Here is a 19,670-nt window from a genome sequence, read left to right as displayed (position 1 = left end):
TTATGTTTACTGTTCCATATCATGATCTCAGGATTGCCGTCTTGCTTACTTGACCTGAACTTTTTACCTCCTGGCACCTATTTAACAGCATATTGCCACATGTGGGGATAACGCGCCCGACCTGTGATTACTCCACCTTTTCCTTTGAAGTAATCACTGGCTTGTGGCCATTGTGACTGATCTCGGTCTACCCTGAAGGCTCTTTGGCAGATTTTCTCATCTACCATGAGCAGGTATAACCTACAAGCAAAACATTTTTATACCTGTTACTAAACTCTCCCTTAGCACATCCATTCGGTTAAACACTTGAAAGGAATTAGAATATCCGACAGTACCTTGGAAACCACACAGAACTTTCTGCTTCAACAAACAGTATAATGTAAAGTAAGCAAATGAAAGCAATAAAAGCAAACCAGCAAAAAGAGCAACTCTACAGGCCAGATATACTCCCTCCATGACAACTACAAACCCGGAATATTGTGCATGTATATATCTGAAGGGGTTTAGGCTTCACTAAGTTACAAGGTCCAGCCCAGTTATCTACTGACTTGGGGGTGTAGTCATTCCCTCTCAGAAGACCTCTCTAGAATTGACCTTGACATTTCTTGGGTCATCTCAGGAGGCTTATGGTGGTGACCTCTATAAAAGGATTGTCCCATGAATAAGCATTCATTTACTAAGTTCAGTCTAAACAGAAAAAAATATTTGGAAATTGGAATCATTTAAAAACTGCATACTCCTTTGTATAGATATTGCGGTTACATATTTGTTATGGCGCCCCCTGCTGTGATTTTGATTCCCACCTAATGAGTGTGATTTGATAAGACTGGTGTCTCCTGTGCCTGTCGGTCTAAAATCCAGTTGAGTGAAATACACAGAGGTTCACACCTCTTCATGCCTTCTAGAAGTCTTTGCACCATGAAAATCAAACCAATGGATTTGAACTATAATTTATGCAAGTTTCTGGAAACAATTATAGTAAATCTGTTGGGCCATGCCCCCTCTCACTAAGCTCCACTTTCTCACCACTTATAAAAAGTCCCAAAAATTGAAAATTATAGCGAAATATGGCATGCACCACATTTTGCGGCTTTTTTGTACTAATAAAAGTGGCTAGTGATGGTGGTCACACAGGCCCAATAGCTCAATCCCTTGATTCCTAGTGTTGCTATGAGAATCTGCCCACTAGAAATGGCTTATTCTGACCCGCATGGAACAGCATATGTATGTTCTGAGAGGAAATGATAACAACACCAGGGGGCGCCATAACAAGTATATAACATCAATGTCTACAATGATCTTCATTGTTAACCTGTCATTTTTTGTGACTATGCAAATGATTCCTATTAAAAATATACGGTTCACATGATTTGACAAGGTAATTTAATATATAATAATCATCAAACAACCACTTTAAGAAATTTTTATGAAATGTGTCCTTCTTCTTTAGTCTTACAGTCCATGGAAAGATAGACTAAGAATGTCATTGCCCCCTCCCGAAGCTTTGGAAAAGTAATGTTACCTCTCGTTGTCAAAATCTGTCAGTCAAGTAACAACCATTGTAAATGCTTGTCCATTGCAGGGCAAAGACATCTGCAAACAGTCTGTGGGCCATCTAAGCTACTGAGTCTTGGAGAATTGGCTTATACAATTTCAAGAAAATATAGATACTTGTGTTAAATGGGTTATACAGTGTCAGTATTTTCAGATTAGTGATTTGGAGATCTCAGTGGATAATACTGGTTGAGGGTCAAGAAGCTTGGGCCACTTGCTCAGTGAACAGGTAGACTTCACTAATCTTAATGCAGAGATGTACCTTGAAGCTTTTGGTTCTGAATAAAAATCTTAACATGGCTCCTGATTTATCATGTGCCATTTATGTTTATATGGTAGAAGGGCCTTTTTGGACCTCTCAATCACTAGGGCCCAGATGTGACTACCACTTCTGCACCATTATAGCTGTACCCTTGCCCTGATAAATTTCTGACTCAATCAGTCATTGTCTTTCACACCTTCCATCAGTGGGGGCGATGACCACAAATTGGTCCATTAAAATTAATTGATTTCCTTGCACAGTAATCCTGAGCTAAAGAATCATCCAGCTTTGAGGATGATCAGAACCAAATGGATCCAGCCTGTTAAGAAGGCATTTAGGGTATCGATAACTCTCACTGATGTTACTTTATGATGTCAGGACAGAGAAATAAAACTCCCATATAGATAGGTAATCCATTGTAAGTTTACTGCTGCTGTAAAAGAAAGATGTTATTTGCATGTTTAATAGTAGATTAGTAGAATTAAGGTAACAGTATAACAGCTCTGTTTGTTGTTCTCTCGATAGGCCAACACATTCACAGAAGATGATTGCTCTTAGTGTAATGTGTGATGCTCTAATTGAGTCACTCATCCCCTTCCTTCTCTGACCACCGTGATGGTCTGGCTGAGAGAGTTAATATGCACCGAACCTTTCGGGCTAAATACCAACTTTGCCCAGATATTTAATGTGTAGATAAAATGTAACTACACATTAAATATCTGGGCAAAGTTGGTATTTAGCCCGAAAGGTTTGGTATATATTAATTGTTTAAATATATCTATGCCCAGTTAGGGTCAATTTGGCTACTAATTTATGGTTGAGAGAGTGAGGCAAGGCTCTTTGCCGTGCTGAAAGCCCAAACAAAGGAGGAAGATAAAGAGCCAGGACCGGAAGTAGAATACATGGCATTACTTCCAGAAAACCATCCACTCGTTTTACAAATTACATAAAATATTCACATAAAGGCTGTTAATATGTGATAAAATAAATTGATGATAGTGTCCCTTTACATTAGGGCAGGAACCTTGTTCTAAAGTAATGGGACACTGAGGTCCACAACATTCTATGACATTATTTAACCAGAGAAACATCAACAGTCATTTTTACTTTCCTAACATTTGCTGAACTCTACTGAACCCTTTGCTGATTATTTGGTACAGTTCACAACGGATTTGAAAAAGCAAAAAATGTTGTCATTGAACTTTTCCCCAGAAAGAACATGAGACAACTTTGTAATTCACATTATCCTTGGTTCAACAGATTGCTCAATGCCAACAAGATAAATTGTCTGAGAGTAGGTGCTTTCCAGGACCTACACAACCTGAATCTCCTCTCTTTGTATGACAACAAACTTCAAACCATTGCCAAGGGCACATTTGCACCACTGCGTGCCATTCAGACATTGTGAGTATTCATCATGTTGTGGTTGGTGGTGGTGGGGATTGTATGTATGGGAAATCTGGTTTATGGGGAATGGTTTTGTTCCAAATAGTCCATCTTCTCTTTTGCATTCATGGTAAAAAAAAAAAAAAAAAGATGCCATGTCATTTGCGAATAACATGTTAAATCATTCTCATTCATTCTTGAAAGGCATTTGGCTCAGAACCCATTTATCTGTGACTGCCATCTGAAGTGGCTGGCGGATTATCTGCACACAAACCCTATTGAGACCAGTGGTGCCCGCTGCACCAGCCCCCGTCGACTGGCAAACAAAAGGATTGGGCAGATCAAAAGCAAGAAATTCCGCTGCTCAGGTAATTCACTTAGTTTAACTCCTTTCTCTTGCCAAGTAACAAGTAGATGTCTCCTCAAAGCAGCTGCTCTCCTGCCCTGAGTTATAGAAGCTTCTCCAGTCAGGTTCTTTGTGATGAGAAGGAAGGAACCTGTGTGTGATCATTGAATCGACGTTGATAAAAGACAATTCATATCTAGGGAGGGACGTAACTCAATGTTCTGTTAAGACTTGTGCCATCTTCTACATAAACTATTGACTTGGCACTGAGAACATTTTCTGTAACGTAACTTAATTTATCTTTGTATATATTGACTTGTTCTTGGCTGTCTTGATGGAGATTCTTAATTCATTGGCTCATATAATTATTTCTACATATCAAGTTTTACTGTACAGAATGTTTTCCCTGCTGTTAACTTCTTATTTTACAGCATGGGAGGCATACAGACGTAGCAAAGCTAAGCCTGTGATTTGGCACAATTCATTGTGATATTAGAATCAAAGTGGTCAACCTACTACGTCATCCAGCCTGCCCATACACATAGGAAAAATGTCAGCAAATTCCATTCATTTTAATCTAGCTCAGTCTAAATTGGTTGGGGCCTCCTGAATGTTCATTATGGTTGGGGCCGCAGAGATCATGTTTATGGTGAAGCCAAGGGATAGCCCAAAACCAATTTAGCACTGCTACATCTGTATTCTCTTATGTACCATCTAGATACATAGCTGAAAAACAGACAAAATCATAAAAATAAATGAAGAAGGGCTTTTGTTGAGCAGAAATTAATCGAAGTTTGAAGGCCGTGTCCTCTCCTGTTCTTGTCATATGGTATCCAGCTGTTGCAGGTGTCTCATGTTTTACTACTTTTTAAAATTCAGGTTTAGACTCCAGTAGAGAGTTGTTTGCTGTCTGTGTCCTGTGGCCATTTATGACCAGATGTGTGCGTTGCTGTCATACCACCATTTGAGATTTTATTTTACTTTTACATCAGTATTGTCTCTTTTCAATTCTATTACAACCAGTAAGTGACATCTGTCCGCCGGCTGCAATTCAGATGCAACTTTCTATTTTGTTTCTCTCTCTTGTGTATGTAGCTAAAGAGCAATATTTCATCCCAGGTAGGTTGCAAAACTGCAGTAGGGTTTCCCTTATCATGTCCTTACCAGATAAGGTCTTGCATGCACCTCTATCGAAGATCGCTACCTGTATGCATGGTGCTCCTTGTCTGTTTATTCTTAATAATTTACCAATAGAGAGCCCTGTATTAGTTATGTTTTACATGGTGTTTTGTGTTTTGTTGTGTTAGGGGTTATAAAAAATCACGGACACATAATTATTATTTTTTCCACGGACGCAGGAAAAAAGTTACCTCACACTGTCCAGAAATTTCTGGATGGTTGGCATCCCACCAGCTCAGGTCTACCCATGACCCGCACTTACTAAAGACAAAAAAAAAGTGTAAACATAGAGGAAGATGGGAACTGGCCTGAGTAAGGAGCTCCTTCTTTAGAGGCACAGCTTAAAGTTCCTGAGCCCCAGTGCAAAGTCTGAAACAACACAGAGCATGTCCAGATTTATGCAGAAGGGCCTCAGGTGTCAGGGTCTGGATGCAACTGATACTTCTATACTCCCTGTGGCTACATCCATGCCCTCCTCCAAAAGAAATGGACAACTGTAGATTCAAAAAAATAGTTACTTTAGGTAAACCTACAGTACTTAAATGGTGTTTTATTTTTCATGATGTCCCTGACACTATTTCTCAGGAGAACAAAAATACTAAATTCATGAGCTAGAGTTCCGTGTTCATTCGTTTTGAACTTTTATTTGGTCTGCAAGTGAAGGTCTAGCAGAAGACTTTGTAAAATATCTTCAAAACAACGAAATAAAAACTAGCAAAATAATGACCCGTTCATAAAATCCTCACATTTCATAAATAATTCTTCCTCCGCAGGCTACTATAAAAGTCAATATGAAGTGACTGTACCATTCTTCGATCCGTTGACAGATGTGACATAGTAGACAGGCACTTGTCAGATGTTTAATTTCCTGAGGGACTCTTACTTCTCTGGCTTCTGTTTTTATGCCTTTGAGTATCCATTTCCCTGCATGTTTTTCACATACTGAGCAATGTGTCCTGAATCGAAAAGAACCTCCTCAATTGCATAGTTACAGGAATGTATATATAACAAATAGGACCGAGAGACATGGATGGATGGTTGGATAGATAAATAGATTAGATATTATATAGATAGATTGATATCTAAAGAGATAGATTAATATGAGATAGATAAATAGACAGACAGACAATACATGATAGATTAGATAGATAGATATTAGATAGATAGATGGATGGATAGATAGATAGATAGATAGATAGATAGATAGATAGATAGATGTGGCGTACACAGAGAAGTAAGGGCCCCATAACAAGGATCAAACTAGGCCCCCCACACAGGACAGAAGGGTTTCTGCCTAAACCCCTTTTAATTACCCATGGGCCATTTTTCCACTGCCTCATTTGCTAAAAGTTGCTCCTTTAGAGGGTAGAATCCTGACCAAGTGTTCACCTCCAGTAGAAGAGGAGATGATCCCAACCAAAACTGAGCCCCCTCTTGCCCTGGGCCCCATAGCAGTCGCATGGTCTGCTGCTATGGTAGTTACGCCCCTGATAGATAGATGGATATGAAATAACAGATAGATAGATAGATAGATAGATAGATAGATAGATAGATAGATAGATAGATAGATAGATAGATAGATAGATAGATAGATAGATTATAGAACAATAGATAGATGGATAGATAGATTAGATATGAGATAGATAGATGTTTAGATAGATAGATAGATTCTATTTGCTGTTTGTACTAGTTTATTCTTGTGTGTCTCGTTTTAGGTGTACTGCGTTTTTCTTGCATATTAACATGTGCATAAACCTCAGAAGATTGTAACCTTTATATCTACATACGTTATGTGGTTGGTGGTGTGACCCATCCCTTTCTGTGTCATTTGTGAATTATTATTGTCCGGTTGTAAATAAGGGCCGGGATTGTTCTTTGCGATCTCAGGCGGCTCGTGCAGTTTGCTCTCAGGGATTGCATTAAGGCTTTTTTCATCGCTACCTCTTAAGATTCTGAATAGTAAAATAAGGTTAGACGGGTGTGAAGCTATTTCATATGCCAGGCTGACCAAAAATAAAGCTGTATTGTCAGTCCTGATAATACAGGTCGAGGACTACTTTCAAACGTGTAAATCCCATTCAATAAACGCCTTAAGTTTTTATGGTGGGCTCAGTAGGATATGGGAATATTCGAGGCAGGGCAGATTCCCTCTACAGCCTATGGTGAGTCCTAATGTGCTGTATTAAGTGCAGTGATGTTATACTGACCTAGAAGGCAATAAGCGAGGAAATGTACTGTAGTGAGTGTCGGTGTTAACCATTTCTCCAGTCCCGGGCAGCACACTTCTGGCAGGACCCATTCTACGAAGCAAGTGTTTGATTCCCAGGCCTTTTTTTTCTTAAATTCAAGAGGCCTGGAATAACCTGTACACTTGAAATGCTTCCAGCTGGCCCGCGTGCTGAAAGAGACTGTGCTTTACAAGACCCTAATTAATTTCTTGAATTAGAGGTCTTTTCCAAGTCAAAATAGCATAGATACATTTATTTTCCTCAATGTGGATCTGATCAAAAAAAGCCTTTGTTATGTACCGAATAAAGGAGAGGCAACGGCTGCATCTACTAAATACTTTACAGAAACTATGCTTCTTCATCTATTCCCTTTCTCACATATATCTGCTGGCTAGAATGTAATTGAATTCAATAACATTTAAATTCTAGCCAAAAATTGAAAATTCAGCCTTTAACTGGAGACAGGAGACTTGACATGACTTCCAAAGTGTCACTTACTATAAATGAGTCATTTTAAAGATATTTTACTGTTCAGCTGACCATGGCAATATGACAACCAAGTATGAGGATATGTTCATGACATGACAACCAATCACAAGGATATGTTCCTGACATGACAACCAGTCATGAGGATATGTTCATGACATGACAACCAATCATGAGGATATGTTCCTGACATGACAACCAGTCATGAGGATATGTTCCTGACATGACAACCAATCACGAGGATATGTTCCTGACATGACAACCAAGCATGAGGATATGTTCCTGACATGACAACCAAGCATGAGGATATGTTCCTGACATGACAACCAAGCATGAGGATATGTTCCTGACATGACAACCAAGTATGAGGATATGTTCCTGACATGACAACCAAGCATGAGGACATGTTCCCGACATGACAACCAAGTATGAGGATATGTTCCTGACATGACAACCAAATATGAGGATATGTTCCTGACATGACAACCAAGTATGAGGATATGTTCCTGACATGACAACCAAGTATGAGGATATGTTCCTGACATGACAACCAAGTATGAGGATATGTTCCTGACATGACAACCAAGTATAAAGATACGTTCACACTATGGGGGAGATTTATCAGAAGTGGTGTAAAGGAAAACTGGCTTACCAATTAGATTCCACCTTTCATTTTCAAAAGGCGTGCTGAAAAATGAAAGGTGAAATCTGATTGGTTGCTATAGGCAATGAAGTCAGTTGAAAGCCCCCCAACCCTTCAACCACCAAATCCCTAATCTAAAGTATTCGGTAGTGAAAGGGCTTTTTTGGACACCAGGCCTTCTGCTACCACTGTAGGAGGGGGTATTCACAGGGGTACCAGCAGGGGTTGACATGATGAGCTTGGTTATGGGGCCTACCGTCCTCTCAATGTGTCTCTGGCAGTCATTGTGAAAGGTTCTTTTAAACATCTTCATGAATTTCACTTCTGTCTATTTGATGATTATGTACATTGTGTTCTTTAGTTGTACATCCATCTACATTGTCCATGACCAGCATGTGGACCCCATCGTGTTTTCAGACACACTCCATCCCTCCGGTATCTCTCATACCTCATCCTACACGTCCTTTGTGCCTTTATTCTGAATTTACACCAAATGTCAGTGAATTGCTTCTCTGGTGTTTATGTCTTGCTCTCTTTCCTCCTGATTACCTTTACTTTTCAGGCATTCACCACTTGGGCTGTAAGTAATATTTCTTCTCCTCAGCTTAATCGTCTCTCTGATCCTCTTTTTTCCAGCACGACGTTTTTTTTCACCTTATCCCAAAGAAACCGAAATAACTGTGGATGTATGTACTAAATTCTCTGTTAATTCACCTATTCCAGTCCAAAGAAAAAACATTTCCGAGTAAATAACTGCAATCATTTCATTCTATTCGGCACATAAAACTCTTGTGGAGGGACTTCTAGCTCTACCTTGCCGTGCAATAGCGTGGTCTCATCCCGTGCATTACGAGGAACAGGTGTTTTAACAGAGAGACGCTCTTACTTTGTCGTACCCATGTCTGGTTTTGATGTTGCGGAAAACAGAGAAAGAAAAAAAGAAGCTTTTTTTTCCTTTCAGCTCTGCATTTTCTTGTGTCCTCGCTTGGTCTGTACAATTAATACTGTTGCTGTGGGGATTTGCATTCTGGAGAATGAGAATGACCTGCTGCATACAAGTAGTACACCCAAGCAGACCCTCTGATGACCAGACCCCTGCCTTTTCCCTTTCTCTCTCCTTTATTTGGTCTTCTCTTTGGTGTTATGGATGCACTTATGATAACCCAGCGAGATTTTCTGTTGTGCTTGATCTAACCATGTGATTGTCAGGTATGAGTAAAACATGGTTCTGTCAAGCACCATGGAACGTCTCGCAGCTTTCTACAGCATGGCAAGCTGCTGAGGCTTGTACACCTAGGAAATATATATAAATACCCGGCCTCGCTGTTGGCAGTGGGGGTACCAGCTCTGCAGTGCTAACTCTGCTGTCAGCAAGAAGCCTAAGAACAGTAAAATTAACTGGTTGAGCTCACTAATCTCTACAACAAAGCCTGCTCAAACTGTAAAGCTATCCTGGTCACTGTTATGCTATATGTCTTGACTAATAATTGGATCGGTTTATTTGTTACTGGTGAAGGTTATTCATATAAGAGCATGTACCGCTAATACTAGAAAACAACACTATGGAAATTTAACGATAAAACTATGAACCAGCAGAAAGTACGGCTGTGCAAAGCTCCAAGTCCGTATGTGACCCTGTCATGTTTTCCCAAGTCTCGTTTCTATTTTCCAGCAACCCCCGAAGCCTTTTGTGGAGAACCTTTATGTGCCCTCAAGCCATGGCGTGTCTGTCTTTAGAGAACTAGTGTGCCCCTTTGAGTTCATTACCATTTCCTGTTCCTTGCCCTAATATGGAATTTCTGCAGCAGTGGCAATTTACGTGTGTCCCCTGTCTTTTGGGTCACTTGTAATTTGTTAACCTGTTTCACAGGTACAGAGGACTATAGGTCCAAGCTGAGCGGGGACTGCTTTGCTGACCTGGCGTGTCCAGAGAAGTGTCGCTGTGAAGGCACCACGGTGGACTGTTCAAACCAGAAGCTCACTAAGATCCCAGACCACATCCCCCAGTACACTGCTGAGTTGTAAGTACATCTTCTTTGGTTATAATGGCATTGATTATGGTGACATGGCGAGATCGTGTCCAGCAGTATTGGCTCAGTATCTCTTATGCAGTGCACTTTAGGGTCTATTTACTCTATAGGGTCCAGTCTATTTAGGCTACTTTCACACTTGCATTTTTCTTTTCCGGCATAGAGTTCCATCACAGGGGCTCTATACCGGAAAAGAACTGATCAGGCATATCCCCATGCATTCTGAATGGAGAGCAATCCGTTCAGGATGCATCAGGATGTCTTCAGTTCAGTCTTTTTGACTGATCAGGGCAGAGATAAAACCGCAGCATGCTATGGTTTTATCTCCGGCCAAAAAAACTGAACACTTGCCTGAATGCCGATCCGGCATTTTTTCCCATAGGAATGTATTAGAGCCGGATCCAGCATTCAAAATACCGGAATGCCGAATCCGCATGCGCAGACCGAAAAAATTTACAAAAAAATCGAAACGGATCCGTTTGTCCGTATGACAAACGGACAGACGGATCCGTTCTTGCAATGCATTTGTAAGACGGATCAGGATCCTAATCAGTCTTAAAATGCAATCTGCCTGCCGGATTCCTCTGCCAAAAGTGTGAAAGTACCCTTACTCTATAGGGTCAGGGGCGTAGCTATAGGGGGTGCAGAGGTAGCAGTCACTACCGGGCCCAGGAGCCTGAGGGGGCCCAAAGACCCTTGTGCACATAAGAAGACACTAGTATTATAGAAAGTGCATGCTGGTCAAGTTGCCGCTCTGGCTGGAGAGAAGGGGTTAGGTCAAGAATTTGGCATGGGGGGGGTACAGTTTCAATTTTTGCCTCAGGCAGCAGGAAGGCTTTGTGCTTCCCAGGCCCTGACCACAAAGAACTGAGGGAAGGTGGGCCCAAGCTGAAGTCTTGTACCAGGGACGTGAACTTTTAGCTACACCCCTGTATAGGGTCATATATGAGAATGAAAAAAATGTTTAGAAGTAATTGACTGTGATTGAGGAACTTGACCACAAACTGGTTGAGGAGCTCAATCCCTGGCATCTACTTTACTACCATTTCCTAACAGGCTCACTGCCCAAGAGACAGCAATGCTCAAGACATAGTGATTGTTTCCAGAAGATTGGGATTTTTTATCTCAACTGAGTGATAACTGTATATCCACAAGTTTTTCAGACGGTTTTACTAATTTTAATGTTTTTTTTTTTTCATTCAGGCGTCTCAACAACAATGAATTTACAGTGTTAGAAGCAACTGGTATATTCAAGAAACTCCCCCAGTTGCGAAAAATGTAAGTCTTAACTTCAAACTTATTAGTTTGCCTACAATTTTCAGTGTTGCTCTGCCTCCCCACTTGGTGGTAGGTGTTGTGTATCTAATCCATATACAAAAGAGCAGTTAAGTGCACTGAGGGCGGGCTCAAGCCACTCTCTGCAACCTTGCTCCTCCTGCTATCTCTATCAGCTCAGTCATCCCACCTGACAAACGCGAAGGAGGGGCTGTTAGAGGAAACAGGATGAGCAAGGGTGCACTTCGTGGCTTCGGCCCACCATCAGTGCACTGAACTGCTCATTTCCATATGGGTTTAAAGTACATTCTCTCCGGAATGAAGCAAGGGATCACTAAGTGAAAGGTATCATTACATTCAGCTGAGCTAGACCTACAAGGCATCATGCCTAGTTTAATAGTAAATTTCCTTGTGACAGATTCCCTCTAAGCAGAATTTGGAAAGATGCCGTCTTTTCCAATGTTTAACTTGGCTTCACCAGTAAAGTTCAGTGTTAGGATATAGAAGATGTTTATTTTCTCTCTCATGCAGAATACACATAAATCAATCAATCCCTTAAATTTGTACCTAATTGACTGGTTCGGGGGGTCTGGTGCTCATTTTGGGTCATTGAGTTTTACATAGATTACAACTAAAGAGAAAACCAAAAGTTGCCTTTCAGTCATTCCATGTATTGCGGATATAGTCTATTGCTATTGAGTTAAAGGAAACTGAGAGAACCAATTGTATTGGCTTTTAGTATACTGTATAGTGAGAAACTCATTCATTCATCTAAAAAATAAGTCATATAACATGTATCTAGATATAAGTTTAATAGCTCTTGGATAGGTCCTCCTTAATGACATTTTTTTAATTATTTTTCTAAGTAATAAAACAATAAAATTAAAAAGAAGATGATTTGTAAATGGGCTTCATTAAAAAAAAAAAATTTGCTCTGTCTACTGCTACAATGCAGATCTATGTGACTCCATGGTAACAAACTACAAACAGTCATAACGTTCAGTCATACTCCCATTAATCTGCACTTTACTATGTGTTGACCTACCTTGTACATATATAAGAAGTTAGGGGCAGATGGAGGAAACAAATATGACTACAGGATCAGACTACACAGGGCTGTTTGTAGTCTGTAACCAGGGAAACCTAACAGTTGGCCTTGAGGCTGCAGACATAGAATGGTAGGAGATTTTTAATCACATCTAATGTAGTAATAAAGCCATATGAGAGTCCAAACCTAAGGACTAACAGGATGAAAAAGGTTTGAATGTAGAAAACTGGGGTTAAAACCCGAGATAGATAATACACATTGCCAAATTAAATGCATACAGAGGAAACAACAAAGGAAATGCACAGTTCTTCATCACAGATCTTCATCCAATATGACAGAGGGAATCAAGATGATGGATTTTATAAGGTCATGTTCTCCTTGCCAGGGAGAAATGTTCGCTTTGCAGTATGTTGAAGTTCAACCACTTTTATGTGTTACATTGGCATTGTACCCAATGTTCGTTCCTACATTTCTTTATATTATTAAATTTATTCTTTATTCCTTACTTTTTTAGAAATCTGAGCAACAACAAGATCACGGATATTGAGGAAGGAGCCTTTGATGGGGCAAATGGAGTGAATGAACTCATCCTGACCAGTAACCGAATAGAGAATGTACACCGTAAAATGTTCAAAGGCCTGGATGGGGTCAAATCATTGTATGTATCAGCAGCTTTTTTTGCAAATTGAGAAAAGAGACTTATGTAGTGAAATGTCTGCGTTGTAGTACTAATGATAGTCTATGTGGTCTCAACATAGTCTCAATGTTTTCTATCAACAAGTAATTATACCACTTCAGAAGGGGTTTCAGGGGCTTAGGCTAGTTTCACACTAGAAGCAAGGACCTCCGGCAGGCTGTTCCGGTGGGTGAACAGCCTGTCGGATCCGTGCTGCTGCTAGTGCACGCGTGCCCCCGGACTACCGCTCCAGCCCCATTGACTATAATGGGGGTGTGCCGGAGTTCTGGCGGCAGCACGGCAGAGCATACCAAGAGGCGGCCAGAATAAAACTATGACAGCCTGCCGGAGTTCCTTGCCGCTAGTGTGAAACTAGACTTAGCTGTATGGGGTGCAGAGGTAGCAGTTGCATCCAGCTCCTGATGCCTAAGAGAGCCCAAAGGCTCCTCTGCCACATAAGAAGACACCATTACTATAACTAACACATGGTAGGTGAGGGGCCCTGGTACAGATTTTTCATTGGGGCCCACGTTACATCTCTTAAAGCTTTAATACAAAAATCTGGTTGAGCATTTTTTAAGCCTTATACTTCTTCAAATTAAAACTACAGTTAATTAGTTCTCCAATGAGTTATCTTAAGTCAAACCTTCACAAAAAACAAGACCAACCGAATCATGTTATGAGACTTTTTACTTTGTTCTGCAAGTTCTCTTCAGTATTTGACTATTACTCTACCACCTACTGTAGCTTGCATTTCCATAAACGATAGATAAACTATTGTTGGTGGAACCCCAAACATCTAGAACCCGTACTTATTACTATAGGCTTTAATAATCTCCATGGTTTAATTCCTTCGTGATTTAGTCCTTTACTATTCTCTTCAAGGAGTGTTTTATGTTTTTCTTCATTAATTAGATAAGTAGTCAAGATATTATAAGAATCAGTCTCAGAGGATCTCTGGGTGGATTCAGACCTTGACATGATAATTGGCCTAGCCATGACAGGGCCCTTAAGGTCAAGAACTGGACAAGCCAGTCTGTAGGTGGCAGCGAAGAGGTCATTTGCTGCCGGGGTTAATTTTAATTATTATTGACCTATGTGTGTAGACTGGGACTAAAAGTGAACACGTACTGTCCTCAATCATTCATTTTAGGGGTCTACAGCTTGCCATACATCTTAGATAACTGTCAGCTGAATGCTTCATTGTGGGACAGCTGTCCCTCCCAACCCCTTTCCATAATAAACATGTACAGTACGCTTTGATGAGTTACCCTGGGCATATTGAAATCTAGCAGACTGATCTTTCTGTTCATTAAGGGATGCCAGTGGGGGAGAACTGAAAGGGGTTTTCCGAGATTTTTTAACCGATGACCTATCCTCTGATGGTGGGGCTTCGACACCTAGGACCCCCACTGATCATCTTTTTGAGAAGACACTAGTGCTTGCAGTAGCGCCGTGGCCTTCTCTTAGCTCACCAAGCACAGCTTTGTACATTGTATAGAAGCTATGCTTGGTATTGTACTCAGCCCCATTCCCATCAATGGGGCTGAGCCCCGCCTGGGCCATATGACCGATGAATGTCATGTCCCATGGCCTAGTCTACTGTGAGCACCAGTGCCTTCTCAAACAGCTGATTGGCAAGGGATAGGTCATCAGTTAGAAGAACTCAGATAGATAGATAGATTTCTGTAAGTCATTACTTTCTGTTGGGTGCGGCACACAAGATGTGTTATGTGGACAATCCATTACTATATGTCTGATTCTTATGGTTCATAGGTGATGGTAAATACATTATATTTCTAGTCTAAAAAGCTACAACTTTTTTTTTTCTCTGGCTTCTTGCAGGATGCTGAGAAGTAATCACATTACCTGTGTGAATAATGACAGCTTTACCGGTCTGAGTTCTGTGCGCTTACTCTCTCTCTATGACAATCAGATTGTCACAGTGGCCCCGGGAGCATTTGATACGCTGCATTCTCTGTCTACATTGTAAGTAAAGCCTGAAGCATACCTTCCCACCAGTGATCTGTTCACCTTATGCCAAGTAATCTTAGTTGTTACTAACCTGCCCATATCTGAAAATTGCTTGGGGTTGGTAAGACTTGTTCTGCAGCAAACACCTGTTTCATTTGCAGCAAATGGAATATTAGTAGCAGGGCCTGCACAGCATACCATCTCTCCATCACTTATATGAGGCTGCCTCCACACGGGGAGAATTTAGTGCAAATGAATTCACAGTTTTTTAGGTTTTTAAGGTTTATTTTACAAAAAGAATGTACCAAATGACCGGCTTAATATAAAGCAAGACACTTTATTACATTAATATTACATATATATTGCCCCTAAAAAAAATAATCATAAAAGCTTATACCATTACAATGTATAAAAAAAAAAAAAAACATCAAAACATACTACATATACATAGATGTGTGTTCACACACGGTCTCGGTCCCTCTGCCTTACTGCAGTGCAGGGCTCGCACACTGCTAAATTGTAATAGAAAAAAGTTCCTTAGCGATGTCAGTATAATCAATAGCCCAGGAGAAGACACTTGTTACTTGTAGTAGTATGGTGATCCACGTGTTACTACAAACAATCTCCAATAGTTTTTCGAGTTAAAATATAGATACAATGTCTCCTGTTTATATATTAAAAGGTATCAGGCTCTTACCTACCGCACCTTGGATGCACCGATATCTCGATGTATACGGACGTATAGTGTTACTGCTCTGTCCTGCGCTAGAGCCGGCGCTCTCTGAATTGTAGCGCTAATGGACCTTTGATACTTATTGGAGATATTGTAGATAGTCCATCATTGTGGATAGTGTGCTTGAAACTCTGTAGTGATCTTCTCCAGATTTTTTAAATATATAAGTTGATATCGCAAGGGAGTATTCACCAGATGCATTTTGAAACCTGGAGCGGTTTCTTCCTCAATGGTGCTAGTTGTAATCAGGGAGAGGGACGGAACCAGCTTTTATGCTATGGTGTTTTACAAAACTGGACTGGATTGGGTTTCACCGGTGTGAATACTAAAATCTGGGACCAGATCATGTGAAGATAGTGTATTGTTCAGATGTCACGTTTTTCTTATACGAAAATACATTGCATTTAACATATTTAAAATAGGACATATATTACATATGTACTAAGTCTGTTGTGGCACATACTTTCCATATTGGTTTTCTATGATGGGACCTTTGGGGGAAATTCAAGACACACCACTGATATAAACACACTGGTGTGCCCTGCATTCCTCCACCGGCCCCCTCGACGACGGGATCTCCTACATTTCTTTCTCCCCAAAAAGAAGTAGAAAAAAAAAAGAAAACATTTTTTTCCTTTTTTGTTATATTTTCTCAGTTATTATATTAAATAAGGGGGTGATAGTCCATTTTGGAAATAGTATATGTATGTACATGTTTATAAATTAACATTGAAAAAACGGCAGCATTTGAATAGGGTGTAACCAGAGTGAGGAAAGTTCCTTACCAGAGTGTATACCTTTATATGGCTCAATCTGGGCGGTGAAAATAAAGACCTAAGACATATACTCACACTCTTGAATAAATATATTGTATAATGTATATCAGAAATATATTCTATTATTTAGGCAGATTGGAGAATATGATATGTGCCCTAATAGGGAAATTATAAGACACAACAATATTCTATACTTTGAAATAAGGCCAAGCAAAATGGCTGAATGAAATAAGATAAATGAAACACCTGAACGTCAGATATGGGGTAGGGAATTTAAAATAGAAACCACTCCCGGGAGGCATTAACTAGCTAAAAACTCTTGATGTTGTTTGCCCAACATACAGATAACGCATCTACGTAATGTTCTAATAGAGAGATGCGATATGGAAAGTATGTGCCGCAACAGACTTAGTACATATGTAATATCTGTCCTATTTTAAATATGTTAAATGCAATGTATTTTCGTATAAGAAAAAAACGTGATATCTGAACAATACACTTCACATGGTCCGGTCCCAGATTTTAGCAATCACACTGGTGAAACCCAATCTGGTCCAGTTTTGTGAATCACCATAGCATAAAAGGTGGTTCTGTCCCTCTCCCTGATTACAAATAGCACCACTGAGGAAGAAACCACTCCAGGTTTCGAAACGTGTCTGGTGAATACTCCAAAAATTAGAATATCGTACAAAACTTTATTTCAGTAATGCAAATTAAAAGGAATTGCATTAATGCAGCTTAAAAATAGAATTTTGTGAAAAGGTTCAATATTCTAGGCTCAAAGTGTCACACTCTAGTCAGCTAATTAGTCCATATCCCCTGAGCAAAGGGTACCTCAAAATTGTGACCTTGGGGTTTCATAAGCTGTAAGCCATAATCATCCAAATTATACCAAATAAAGGCTTGAAATATCTCGCTTTGCATGTAATGAGTCTATCCCATATATTAGTTTCACCTTTTAAGTTGCATTACTGAAATAAATGAACTTTGTGCGATATATTTACATTTTTTGAGTTTCACCTGTATATATTTAAAAAATCTCGAGAAGATGACTAAAAAGTTTCAAGCATACTATCCACAACTATCTACAATATCTCCAATAAGTATCAAAGGTCCATTAGCGCTACAATTCAGAGAGCGCCGGCTCTAGCGCAGGACAGAGCAGCAACACTATACGTCTGTATACATCGATAAATCGGTGCATCCAAGGTGCGGTGAGAGCCTGATACCTTTTTATATATAAACAGGAGACATTGTATCTATATTTTAACTTGAAAAACTATTGGAGATTGATTGTAGTAACACGTGGATCACCATACTACTACAAGTAACAAGTGTCTTCTCCGGGGCTTTTGACAGGGGCGTAGCTATAGGGGAAGCAGGGGAAGCGGCTGCTTTGGGGCCCTGACCCAAAAGGGGCCCATCCAGGAGGACTAAAAGATTTTGTCAGGGCCCCCTCAACATTATTACAAGGTTGCGAAAAAATTACTGGGGGAGGAGGGACCCATTCAAAAGTTTGCTGTGGGGCCCAGTAATTTCTATCTACGCCACTGGCTATTGATTATATTGACATCGCTAAGGAACTTTTTTCTATTACAATTTAGCAGTGCGCGAGCTCCGCACTGCAGTAAGGCAGAGGGACCGAGACCGTGTGTGAACACACATCTATGTATATGTAATATGTTTTGATGTTTTTTTTTATCCATTTTAATGGTATAAGATTTTATGTTTTTTTTTTTTAGGGGCAATATATATGCAATATTAATGTAATAAAGTGTCTTGCTTTATATTAAGCTGGTCATATGGTACATACTTGGTATATATATGCTAGGTGGATTAGCAGATCGAGCTATACTTCGGTATTGTTATCTTTATTTAAAAAAAAATATAATAATCTATGAATTTGCCTAGTGTTTCCTAATTTAAAGGCTATTTTGACAACTTTGGAGACAATTGTATTTATGATTGCATTTCACTCATTTGGGACAAAAAAATATATCTTTTTTTTATTGGTCTTCATTAAAAATTTTCAACAGTTTTTTTCTTCTAAAGCTTTCACTTTAAGTGTATTTTGCAGAGTAGCAGGCTTTTTGTTTTACACCGAATCTGTCAGAAAGCTGATCTGAAGGCTCAATCTGTAGCCCTGACAGCTCATAAGCACTCATTTAAGCTATTACGAGTTTACCTATAATGAGTGTTTAGGAGCTGTCAGGAGTTCAGAGATGAGGACTACAAGTTAAGCCTTCAGAGCTGCTCTCTGATGGATTCAGTGTAAAAAGGAAGCCTGCTAGTCTGCAAAATGCACTTAAAGTGAAAGCTGTAGAAGAAAAACTGTTGAAAATTTTTAATAAAGACTAATTAAAAAATATATTTTATTCCAAAATGAGTGAAATGGAATAGAAAAATATGCCCCCAAAGATGTCCATAGCTTAAAAAGTTAAAAGCAATAGGAGGTTACTAGGCAAACTGTCCCATGTTTGACCTGTTGAGAGGGGGTCCCTGCACAGGTTCTCATCCTAACTTTTTTTTGAATTGGCACAAAAATTTTATTTTCTGTCTAAACGTGGCTAAATATTGGCCTATAATTGGTGCTAAAATTTATATATTCGGGGGTGATTGTCAGGTATTTCCAGCTTTTTGAAGTGAGGGAGAGTACATTGCCATTGCAGTAAATTGAGAACCATTTACATGTAACACAGCGGCCACTGAAAACCTTACTACCTCATGCATATGAAATGTGACACTCTACACCTAGCAGCTAATTTGTGAAAATTAAAGATGACATGTTTATGAAGGCCGGCGATGAAAAAATAAAGTGGTGAGATGCCAGGGGTATCAAGAATTGCAAGTGAATTCATTTTTATAACTGGCATGTAATCAACTCAGCTGTCAGTTTGAATTGGAGAGCGGCACCGTGAAGCCACCCAAAGATGGAAATCACGAGATGACAAATTAATGGAATTGCGCCTGTCGGTTAGAATCCAATAACAAAAAAGTAATCCGCCTTCATCCCTGTATCATATTACTGCATTGTGTGAGAGGAGCGCTGTGACAGCCAGGAGGACGGGGTACTG

The 19,670-nt window shown here is 39.8% G+C and overlaps 1 protein-coding gene across 2 annotated transcripts in view; it reads left to right on the top strand.

Annotated features, from left to right (window-relative positions):
• The window catches only part of SLIT2 (slit guidance ligand 2), a 429,541-nt gene that overhangs the window by 369,465 nt on the left and 40,406 nt on the right, over window positions 1–19,670 (top strand). For both annotated transcript variants that reach the window (XM_040419036.1, XM_040419035.1), the window contains exons 13-18: window positions 3,077–3,220; window positions 3,407–3,570; window positions 9,955–10,105; window positions 11,318–11,392; window positions 12,952–13,095; window positions 14,959–15,102. In XM_040419036.1, the coding sequence (XP_040274970.1) occupies window positions 3,077–3,220; window positions 3,407–3,570; window positions 9,955–10,105; window positions 11,318–11,392; window positions 12,952–13,095; window positions 14,959–15,102 (822 nt within the window). The remainder of the gene's footprint in view (window positions 1–3,076; window positions 3,221–3,406; window positions 3,571–9,954; window positions 10,106–11,317; window positions 11,393–12,951; window positions 13,096–14,958; window positions 15,103–19,670) is intronic.

Source organism: Bufo bufo, chromosome 2 (assembly GCF_905171765.1).
Source record: "Bufo bufo chromosome 2, aBufBuf1.1, whole genome shotgun sequence".
NCBI classification, from domain to species: domain Eukaryota; kingdom Metazoa; phylum Chordata; class Amphibia; order Anura; family Bufonidae; genus Bufo; species Bufo bufo.
The sequence above is the reverse complement of the archived record's forward strand: the minus strand, read 5'-3'. Positions and strand labels throughout refer to the sequence as shown.